Raw genomic sequence first — 12,129 nt, 5'->3', positions numbered from 1 at the left:
TGTGTACCATACTGAACACATTTCTGGCATGCACGGTGAGTAATATGTAAGGATCATACCTAACAATGAACTGCAATTATTCCACTCATTTGATATAATTTTGTTTCAGAAACAATTAGGGTTGCTTACGGAGCCCCGGAGGGGCCGTGGATAAAAAAAATAATTAAATCGTGCTCACGATTTGCTATTCGTGCTCACGTTTTCTTTAAATCGTGCTCACGTTTTGCTATTCGTGCTCACGTTTTCTTTAAATCGTGCTCACGATTTGCTATTCGTGCTCACGTTTTCTCTAAATCGTGCTCACGTTTTGCTATTCGTGCTCACGTTTTATTTTAATTCGAGCAAAAGGTTTGAATGCACATTTTGAAAAAAAAACTTTCCAGACATGCTTTCCTCCTGCACACAAGACGGCTAACTGACCCCTGAATGTGGTCTGTTTTGTTATAATGGACAGAGATTCGCTTATTCGATTTTATTTTGACTTGAATATGCCTTATGATGACATTGTATCTTCGCTTGCACAGCAAGGCATCTCAATCAGCAAACGGCAGCTGAAGCGGTTTCTTCCGGTCAGTGATCTCTATCGACTGCGGTATGACAATATAGAAGAGGTCATTGATTTTATAATTGATCAACTGCAAGGTTCTGGTAGAATGCATGGGTACCGGTGGATGTACACTAAGTGTGTCAGAAGAGGCATACGGGTCAGGAAAGAAGATGTGAGGATTCTTTTGGCTCTTCTCGACCCCGTAAGCTCTCAAGCTCGCCAAAGACGTCGTCTTAGTCGAAGACTGTATTTCTCTGAGGGTCCTAATTTCATATGGCATGTTGATTCATACGACAAACTCAAACCATATGGGATATGCATTAATGGATGTATCGATGGATTCTCTCGAAGGATTATTTGGTTGAAGGCATCCTATACCAACAGCAACTCCAAAGTTATTGGAGGATTTTTTGTGGAGGCAATAGAGCGTTTTGGAGGTTGCCCGCGGCTTGTACGCGCGGATATGGGCACAGAGAACGTGACAATAAAGGATATCCAGATGTATCTGCGGCGAAACAATGAGGATGACAGAGCTGGTAATGCAAGCTACATCACAGGAACAAGCACAGCAAACCAACGAATTGAGAGCTGGTGGGGACAGATGCGGAAGGCGGGCGTAGAGCACTGGATCCAACTGTTCGGGGAACTTAAGGATGAAGGACTGTTCAGCGGGGATTTCTTGGACAAAGCTCTGGTGCAGTTTTGCTTTATGGCAATAATTCAGGTAAGATATTGGATTAAGCCACATTCCGTGTAAAACGTATTTTATGGTAAAGAGTTGTAATGTAAATTTCATGATTCTTTTAGGATATTATGACATCTGTTCTGCACTACGAACATTAGTAATGTACATGCCCAGATAGAAAGTCTCAGGCCACATGGGCAAATACTGATTTGCAAAGACAGATCATTGGTTTAACATCCAAGCTGTTAACATTCAGATTCTTGTTTTTTTTAGTACTGCTTCAGATGTTTATATACTACAGCTAAGGAAATATGATAAAATAAAAAATCACTTAAAAAAATCAAACACCAATAGGCTTAGAACAATTTAAAAACAAAAATAGGCACAACATGGCATAAGGGTATTTTACAAAAAGCTGTAAAACTGTGATGTTTTATATATAACATATAAATCAAATTTGAAGCACCCGCAACACAACCAAAAGTATATGCTTAGATGTATGAAAACTCCTGAAAATCAGATTAAATAAGCTACGTTTTTCAGATATTATTATTATTATTATTATTATTATTATTATTATTATTATTAAATGTTTGCCACCTATATTTTTGTTCCTATTTGAATTTCATTAATGAAATGGTTCCACAATTAAAACCTAAATGCCAGTGGTCAATACAATGTTCAATTGTGTGTGTGTGTGTGTGTGTGTGTGTGTGTGTAAAATAAGAAAAGAACGAAATTAATAATAAAAAAAACAAATAACACAATATTATGATACTAATATAATACTTATAATAAGCATGATGATAACGATAATAGTATTATTATTACTAGCGCATAGGCTTAATTGGACATAATGACCTGACTGGGATTTGTAAAATAGGCCAGACAGCGCATTTATTTTATGTATTTTATCTAATTATAAATTATTTTAGTCTATTTCATTTATTAAAGAAGAGTACATTAATAAACGAAATAAAAAACGTAATATATAATAATAATTAAAATATAAAATAAATAAAAATAATACATCTTCTTTAGTAGAAAAAATAAAACATTTAATTATTTCCACGAACAATTGAAATAAGTCAACATTTTTATTATTTTTAGATTAAAATAAAAACGGCATGCCTAAAAGTTACTAAACAATTATGCAGCATAACCCAGCCAGGCCCGGAGTGGCTAATCGGGAGATTCGGGAGGATTCCCGATGGGCCGGCTCATGTCAATCTCGAGTTTTGGCCGGTTGGACGGAAAAAATAATTTTAACACTTATCTGTCCCTTATCTAATCTTATTCTTGCATTCATTTCCATTCAACTACGAATGCATTCTCTATTCATCTGACAGCACAGCCCCTACTTCGCAGTAGATTAGATGGGTTCAACCATCTGAGGGAATTCTCCCCAACCAAATGTTTGAGTTGGTTGTGCCCACTAGTGGTCTTTTCAGGAGCGATAAAATTAAATATAGCAACATAATAGCACGAAGCGTCAGTCGGCTGTGATGGAGGGTAAAAAGAGGCCAGATATGTAAATAATCTTGAATTGTCAGCTATTGCGCAACGTTTGCAGTGTCGACTTAGCGTAGTTTATTTTAGCCCAATACACATCATCAAATCTGGCCGCCGGCGGGCCAGAAATATGTCATAATTAATACCTGGCTGTGTTTATGAATAATTATAGACACCCAATATGCTATTTTTAAGCTTAGAATCTCTACTTTTCAGTTATCTAGCCTATTTACCTCTATATCTTTTCAGAAAATAAACATTTATGGCGAAATATGCCTTGTTTATTAGAATTATGATTATTAATTTCCATATTTACATTTTTTGTACGTATAATTTTTGATCCAATGCGGACATATACATCATTCGATCCGCCTAAACCTCCGGATTACGGAACAATATACGGAACTTTTTACTGTAGGATGTACGGTTCCTGAATTAGAGCCGAAAATGTGCTTATACTTTTAACCGCAGCTTTTTGATCCGCCGGGGTTCACTTCAGGACACGCGCTCACACACCCAGCCCCCACCCCGTGCTCACCTCACACTCCAGCCTCAAACTCCGCTCCACAAACAAGCAGATCCACCAAAACAGTCTCTAGGAATCCTCATTTATATCCAAACAGTGCTTGAAGAAATTTGAGCCATAAAAAATCTATATCTATTTTAATCGGCTGTAATACAACTTTTATACCCGTTTATACAGCTACCCGTATATAATTTACATGGACGAAAAGCTTAAAGTCAGGTCTTATCAAATATGTGTCGGCCGACTCTGTCGGCCAATCAGGTGGCGAGTTCTGCACGGGGAGAATAGGGGCTTGTTACTTTATCTGATTGAAATTTGAATGAAACATGTTTAATTGAAGGGTGTTCTCTTAGCTTACCAAAATATACTTGAACTTGTATGCAGTAAAAATGCATTGTATGCAATTCATTTATTCAAATTCCTCTACCCAGCTAAAATAATATCTTATTTTCGGCAGCTTGTATTTCTCATTAAATATTAATCAAATTCAGCTGTACACAAATGAATAACACATCTGTGACAAACCTGTGTATTTGCTCCACAAATAAATTGACCGGAGTCAAGCTATCCGCGCTTCGGAAATTCCCAGTCAAGTCATCCGCGCTTTAAATTTAGATGCGCCTATACTCGCGATATTACGGTAAACAGAAGCGCAGGCGGAGAGCACGCTGAAAAACACAGAGAAGGGGGAGACCGACACGTTTCAGTCGGTTATATTAATTTAGACATACATTAAGCCCAAGAACGAGAAGAAACGGATTAAAATAACTCACCTCACTGCAGATTTTGTGCAGTACATTATCTATGTGACATAGTACCATAGCAATCCCATCATTTTTTGAGAGAGAGAGTTTTATATTAAAATTATTTTTTTCAATCCATGCTTCAAATTAAATTTCTCATGAGTTTCCCAAAATGTCTAAACAGATCCATTACCTTGTAAAAGAGTCCATCTAGGCTATAACTGCTGCAAGTGTGGGCAAATTGCACTGTATTGTTTATTTTATATTATTTAAATGATTTATTATTCATGCTTAAAATTAAATTTCTCAAGATTTTCCCATAATGCCAAAACACTTCCACTACCATTTGAAAGAGTCTGTCTTAGGCTATGACTTCTGCAAGTTTGGGCAAATTTCACTTTATTTTTTATTTTATATTATTTTTAATGTATATTATTCATATTCAAATTAAAATTTCTCATGATTTTACCATAATGCCAAAACAGGTCCATGACTATTTGAAAGAGTCCAACCTAGGCTATCACCTCTGCAAGTTTGGGAAAAATTCACTGTACTGTTTATTTTATATTAATTTTAATGTATATTATTCATATTTAAAATTAAAATTTCTCATGATTTCCCATAATGCCAAAACCGTTCCACAACCATTTGAAAGAGTCTGTATTGTTTATTTTATATTAATTTTTTTTTTTTTTTTTCATACTTAAAATAAAATTTCTCAAGATTTTCCCATAATGCCAAAACAGGTCCACTACCGTTTGAAAGAGTAGGTCCTAGGCTATCACCTCTGCAAGTTTGGGCAGATTTTACTGTATTCTTTATTTTTAATACTTGCTAGTATTAGATGTAAATTCATTCTCCAATAAGCCATCACAAGGCATCACTGTGAGGCAATCCTATCAGTTCCTCAGGCTATCAGAACTGCATATTTCTGAAGGTTTCACTATAGATAGCCCCTTGCACTTGAGGTATTAGATTTAAAAATTGGTTTTAAACTCACACCCCCTGTTTCTAGCACAGGTGTCTTTAACAGGTGATTTCTAGACTATACTGTTTAGAAATATGCTGAGCAGTCTAATGGTGGAACAGTTCAGTGAACCCAAAATGAAATATCATTTGGTTAGAGGATTGACCCAGGCCACAGGATTCAAGGGGAAATACTGGCTACCTCACAAGACCACAAGGAAAAGGAGAACTTAGGCAAACTTTGCTGTACTTTTAGTTTTATTTTATTTTTTTGGCATTATGTTAAAATGTTATTTTAAGCATGAATTTAAAAAAATTACATAAAATAAACAGAACAGTGAAATATACCCAAACGTGCAGAGGTGATAGCCTAGGACAGACTCTTTCAAACGGTAGTGGACGTGTTTTGGCATTATGGGAAAATCTTGAGAAATTTAATTTTATGCATGAATAATAAATCATTTAAATAATATAAAATAAACAATACAGTGCAATTTGCCCACACTTGCAGCAGTTATAGCCTAGATGGACTCTTTTACAAGGTAATGGATCTGTTTAGACATTTTGGGAAACTCATGAGAAATTTAATTTGAAGCAATGATTGAAAAAAAATAATTTTAATATAAAACTCTCTCTCTCAAAAAATGATGGGATTGCTATGGTACTATGTCACATAGATAATGTACTGCACAAAATCTGCAGTGAGGTGAGTTATTTTAATCCGTTATCTTCTCGTTCTTGGGCTTAATGTATGTCTAAATTAATATAACCGACTGAAACGTGTCGGTCTCCCCCTTCTCTGTGTTTTTCAGCGTGCTCTCCGCCTGCGCTTCTGTTTACCGTAATATCGCGAGTATAGGCGCATCTAAATTTAAAGCGCGGATGACTTGACTGGGAATTTCCGAAGCGCGGATAGCTTGACTCCGGTATAAATTGCGCTGTGCTACTCACCCGCTTGATGTGGATATTGGAGGTCTGATGGACCCAAAAAGATCATAAACTATTATTACAAACCCGAACACGATTTTAACACCACATTTGGTAGTAAGAAGTCTGATAAAATTGGCCCAAGTTCGAGCTGGGCATGGACCAGGATCACGCAGAGAAACTAAACTCCACGGCCATAATTCCAGCTCATGCATGTGCAGATCCCCATTATCTTATAAGAGGAGTTAATTTGTAAAAACGAAACAGCAGGTCAGTTTCCTCTGCTAGACACGACCATTTAACTGCGCTGCGGAAGCGCACCTGGCGCAACATCTGTCAAAATGACCCACATTTTCTATGGACCTTCATGTATGGCTGAGAGTTTTTATGATATATCTTAGCAATAAATTAATTCAGTCATTAATTATCCAAGGTATGCCTCAATTAACTTGTTTTTAATCACAGTACATCCTTATTTTATTTTTTCCTTTCTTAATTTTTGAATAAAAGCCATTCACTATACCCCTCTAATGCACACAAATCAAAATGACCCGCATTCATTTTATTAATTTAAAGAATAAAGTCCTTAAACAAAACAAATAGTAACGTGTTATATAGTACAACAGTTTATATACAACTGATTTTGTAAACAACAGTAGATTCTGATTTTTATACAGAGATTGTGTAAATAATAATAATTAGGGCTGGAACCGAATATTCGGGTATTCGGATATTCGCTTTGAGTAGGTATTCGTTTTTAATTTTGGTATTCTGATATTTGTTTTTTTCCTTTTCTTAGCTCCACCTCCCGCTAAGTCCAAGTCAAGTCTCAAGTTTCTTCTGGCGAAATAAAAGTCAAAGTATTACTCCGTGAGGCAGATAAGGGCCTGCTCTTTAAAATAATGGAAAATTAATAACAAAATAAATAATAAAAATAAATATGAAAATGGAAAATAACTAACCAAAAGCCCAATAAAATGTAATCAAACGAATTTCAAAAGATCAAAAACGAAAAACTCAGCAGAAGAGTAGAACAATAACATAATTAGGGGTGGGAATCTCCAAGCACTTTACGATTCCATTCGATTACGATTCAAAGGTCTGCGATGCCATTATAAAAACAATTATTGATGCATCTTGGTAATACATTCTCTGTAGCAATACAGAATGAATTAACTTCAATTTTATTTCCATTTGAAAACATTCCATTTTATTTTATATTTATATTAAATCAAATGGCAAGGAGAGCACACATTCCAGAGAACCGAACAAATAAATAAAAACTAAAAAAGTACACCTGTAGCGCCTCTGCCAGCAGCTAATAAAAAAATGTTTGTAAAATATGTATCTAAATTAACATCTGCAGACAGGAGAGTCAAAATGCTGGGTCACTTCTTATTGCTGCATTAGACAAGATATACTCTGTGGAGGGCTTTGCTTCCAGGGTTTTTACAACATACTACAATGTTAAAGCTAAACAATAATTAAAGCATCTATAAAAAATGCAAAATAGACCACAGTGACATCAGGTCAGTGTGTGGCAATGCAAATGTAGCTACTACTGCAAGTTCTTATGAAACAACATACGATTCTGTGGCAATAGAATTTCCCGCGGTGCACGCCGGTCCGGCGAGCGACTGAAGCTAGGCTAATCCGCCGTGACCTCCCCGCGGCGCAGGGCGGCCCAGCCAGCGACTGAAGCGCGGCTGCTCCACCCCGGCGCACTCCGGCCTGACCACTCAGTGCGCCGCGGTGGAGCAGTCGCTTGCCGGGCCGGCGTGCGCCGCGGTGGAGCACGCCGGCGCACGCCGGGCCAACGAGCAATGTTCTCAGATAACGTTTAGAAAATCGATTTTTGTCATTTGTGAATCGATTCAGAATCGTTCATGTTTCGCAAGAATCGAAAATTTCCCGCACCCCTAAACATAATATTACAATATTATTGCGTCTGGACAAGTAAGCAAAGCTATGCGCTTTTTCAAATTTTGTTCTGCTGAACAGAAAGAGTTCTGCATACTAGAGTTTAGATTATCTGCCTGAAATGGAGCCTGAGCCCAAACCTGAACATGAGCCTGAACCCAAGCCCGAACTCGAGCCTGAGCCCGAGCTTGAACGCCAGCCTGACTGACCCCCTGCATGAACTCGGACCGGCCGGACTGGCCGAGAAACTGATCCTGTCGGGTCAGAAAATGGTCTTTGTTTTAACGTAACAAATCACTGTGATTTTTGTTATGTTTCACCAGTTACAGCTCAGCAGCACGTTTAAAGCTCAATGCATGAATTAATTGGTGTGCTGAGCACGGCGCGTGCTCGCAGAGGGGAGGGGGGGGGGGTTTAGGGGGATTTGGCGCATCTGTCAAGCAAGCTAATGGACAGTTTTGGGGGCAGAGATGAATAAGTACAGTAGGTACATCTCAGATTTATAGTTTAATGCTCCACTAAATTAGTGGCTTTAAAATGGGCTGCGGCTGGGGATGGTTGGGCAGACGTGCATGATCCAGTCAGTTCTGGCAGGATTTTTTCTGCCTACAGGCTGCATTTGACGAACATCTAGCAGCTCCTCAGTCAGACAACAGTGTCAGCATATAAATCGCATGTGCTTTCCTACAGGACAAACCATTCAAAAGTGCAGATGAACTCATTATAAAACACACAGTGTCTGTCTGGCTTAAAATACTTAGGTACAGCTTTTAAATTAATAAATCAACATTCATTAAAAAGATCAGTGAGAAGTTATGTATGCTAAATGACAAATAATTTAGCTAGAAGCTCATAAGCTAATAACATTTAATAATAACAGAAAAATAGATATGACATTGGAAAATAACCAACTAAAGTGAGCTCAAAATGCTATGAGAAATATAATCTAACAAATTCAAAAATATAAATTCTAAATATTGAACTGCAGGCAGTAAAAAAAAAAAAGAATACTACAAAAAAACGCAAAGAAAATAACCGATAGAACATAACGAACAGAAAAAATAAATATGGAATTGGAAAATAACCAACTAATCTAAGCTCAAAATGCTAAAAGTAATAAAATCTAACGAATTTCAAAATATAAAATCGAAATATTGCACTGCAGCACTACAAAAGCCTAAGTGCTTAAACAAACTGAATTAAGTGGGCCTTGAGTTGCATTTTGTTTGTATTTTAATCAGTCTTTTTAAAAACGAATATTGGAATATTGGCTGCCAATCAGTGCCGAATATCCGGAGCTCAGCCCTAATAATAATAATAATAATAATAATAAAAAGTTTTTATAAAAAGAACATTCCTGCATCACAAAATGGATTTTATGAGCTACGTAAATAATAAACACCATTGCACTTAGCTAAGTACAGTTCTTATGACTAATTTATTTTTTGTTATAGTTAGCTAACTAATACAGAGCAGTCAACAGCTAGCTTATAATTAAAATAATTACTTTTAACATTTTATTAAAGATGCTTCATTTAAACTCTGCCTATGGTGTCTGCATTTGGGTCTACCCGCTTAACCACCCTGTAAACCACCCTGTGTGTGTGTGTGTGTGTGTGTGTGTGTGTGTGTGTGTGTGTGTGTGTGTGTGTGTGTGTGTGTGTGTGTGTGTGTGTGTGTGTGTGTGTGTGTGTGTGTGTGTGTGCGTGCGTGCCTGTGACAAAATAATAAACAATTATAATAAATAAAGTTTCAAAAACTGAATAGGTGTTAACTGTCATCAGATATTTTATAAAGTTATGTTGAAACAATTGAAAGCAATACTGAGTTAGCTGTGTGACGAGTAATTTAGGAATACATTGGATACTGAATAACTGTGTCATGGTGTGCACAGAATACAGACACTCGCAGATGCAGTAAAACGGGTTGTTTATTAATAAACAGGTTAGAAAAAAGGGTAGTCCTACAAACAGGGTTAGAGCACCGGTAAACAGAAGCAACGTAGGAATAACCATACCAGGAGTGAGAGACAGTCCAGAGTTCAAACAGGAGCAAGCCAACATCAGAGGTAATCCAAAATCGAAAAACAGTCCAGGTCATACACAGAAAAATCCACAATCAGAGATAATCCAAAAATCGGCGTCGAGAAAAAAAAAAACAAGGTCATACACGAAAGTAACAGAGACAAGCGATAAGTAACGCTTAGTAATGAGGAAGATCCAACAATACCCGGCACAGGAGTGTATGAGAGGTGTCCTTAAATAGTGCCTGACTTAATACTCTGGGCTTCCTGGTTGGAGCAGGTGAGGTGACATGTGACTAGGTGTGTGTGTCAGCGGGTGGTGGGTTCTGGGTAATGTAGTTGTTAGACTGAGAACCTCTGTCAGAGCTGGGTGCGTGAGAAACAGAGGAGTTAACAGCACCAGATGTGACAAACTGAATAAATTTATTGCTAAGATATATTATTGAAACACTCAAGGGAATGGCAAGTGAGACAAGTTTAAGCAAATTAGTCTGGAATAGATTTCTGTGAATTTATGTAAACAGAATCCAGAGTGAAAGGTGGTCTGTGCTATTGAATATGTACATGCCCAGCAGAATCAGACATTAATTAGTGCAGAAAAATAAATATCACAAATCAATATTTAACTTTAGCCTGGTTATTGTTACTCAGATCTCAAAGTTCCTTGGTTTTGAAACCTCCTTAAGCAATTGATATGTATTCGGAAAGGGTGTTTAATGTTTAAACCATTCACCATCACTTTCTGAACTGTCTTTACAGGAAGAGCTCGACCAGATTTCTGATGTTTGGAATGCCCACCGTATTCGACCTTCCAGAAACACAAATGTACCAAGTGGGATTCCTAATGTCATGCACCTTGCACCACATCTGTGGAATACTGAAGACCTTCTTGTTCCAGTTTGTGAAGATGAACTGGTCACTTGCAAAGAATGTTGCCAGTTTTTGACCTCAGTTACATGTGATGGAGACGTGTTTGACCTGTGTTCCTTATTTTTAGAGGACTCAAGATTAGCTTTTCCAGTCACGGAATCACAAGCACTGGACTTGTATTTGTCTTTGAAGGACTGGGTACATGCCCAATTACAAGATCCATAACTTCCATATCGTGTTAGTAAAGATCAGTAGATCCTATAACATCCCTACGTAGTGTATATAGGGAGAGACTAGAACACTGACAAGAAACACTTCTGTCATGGTTTTAACTGCTAAAAAATATAAAGAAGTACCATGAGACTATAAATACACAGTGTCAATGTTTTTTGTTAACATTTTGTAACAATTTTTATTTGAGACAAATGATGTCAGTTGACATACAAAGGTACAATACAGATGCAATGAACAATGCAATGAACAATGTTTCACTGAACACAACAAGGTACAACAATTTAAATGTTCTTAGAGAAAACAGACTTAGTATGAATCTCTGGATGTGCAACACTGCAGAGACAAAAATGTCTAAATAAAAAGGTATACCATTCGACTGTAATTTTATAAAATCTTTATTCTCAGTGTATTCTTACTTTTCAACAATACATCAGCTTTCACTATAAACTAAAATCAAAATGTACTGATACAATATGAACTTCATCTTAAAAGGGACACTATGAAGGATTTTCTTGATTATTCATATATTTCTTTTAAGAAGTAAATTTACAACTTCTAAATCTCTGCTCTGCTCCATTGAGGTGTAATACGCAGAATATTATCCATCTCAAAAATTATGAATAATCAAGAAAATCCTACATAGTGTCCCTTTACAAAGAATACACATTAGGCATAAAACAGCCACATAAAATATCTTTGCATAAACAGTATGCATAAACATAAAAAAAAATAAATAAATAAAACCTGAGATTATTCTGGTGTGGCTTTGCCACCTATCAATACTTTGCATGGATAAAGCATGCCTTAATACCAACAATGTAGATTTTAACCACATTTACTTTGAACAACATTTTAATTACAAAACCTGTTTAATTTAATTGTGTCATTGTGAGGAACTAAGAAAGCAGTCAATTTCCTAAAGATTTTACATACTCTGTGATCAGTGTATTAGAAACTCTTACTTCGTACCTATGGTCCCCAGCCATTTTATAGGTTTTATAGATGGATTTTAATCTTTTACAATTGGTTCATGTAATAATTAGAGGAATGTGGAGGGTAGAGGGTCTTGCAAGACCAGGGTTGAGAATTTGTACACTAGAGCAGTGGTCATGAACTCCACCTGCTCTGCAAACATTTTTTTTTACCTCCTCCTCCAAAGCTGCATCCAATTCCATT

General features: G+C 36.7%; 1 protein-coding gene across 1 annotated transcript; it reads left to right on the top strand.

Moving 5' to 3' along the window:
• The first annotated feature begins 603 nt into the window (after positions 1-603).
• Positions 604-12,099, top strand: LOC125804994 (uncharacterized). The gene is made up of 2 exons (XM_049485141.1): positions 604-1,271; positions 10,609-12,099. The coding sequence occupies exons 1-2, from the start codon at positions 654-656 to the stop codon at positions 10,942-10,944; spliced, it is 954 nt and encodes a 317-aa protein (XP_049341098.1). The 5' UTR covers positions 604-653; the 3' UTR covers positions 10,945-12,099.
• Positions 12,100-12,129: the final 30 nt, after the last annotated feature.

Source organism: Astyanax mexicanus, chromosome 11, assembly GCF_023375975.1.
Source record: "Astyanax mexicanus isolate ESR-SI-001 chromosome 11, AstMex3_surface, whole genome shotgun sequence".
Taxonomy (NCBI): domain Eukaryota; kingdom Metazoa; phylum Chordata; class Actinopteri; order Characiformes; family Acestrorhamphidae; genus Astyanax; species Astyanax mexicanus.
This window is presented reverse-complemented; position numbering and strand designations above follow the sequence as displayed.

Coding starts and splice junctions, on each gene's coding strand:
- LOC125804994 (XM_049485141.1), top strand. CDS start 654: ATGCATGGGTACCGGTGGATGTACACTAAGTGTGTCAGAAGAGGCATA. Junction 1,272..10,608: donor GCTTTATGGCAATAATTCAG/GTAAGATATTGG, acceptor CTGTCTTTACAG/GAAGAGCTCGACCAGATTTC.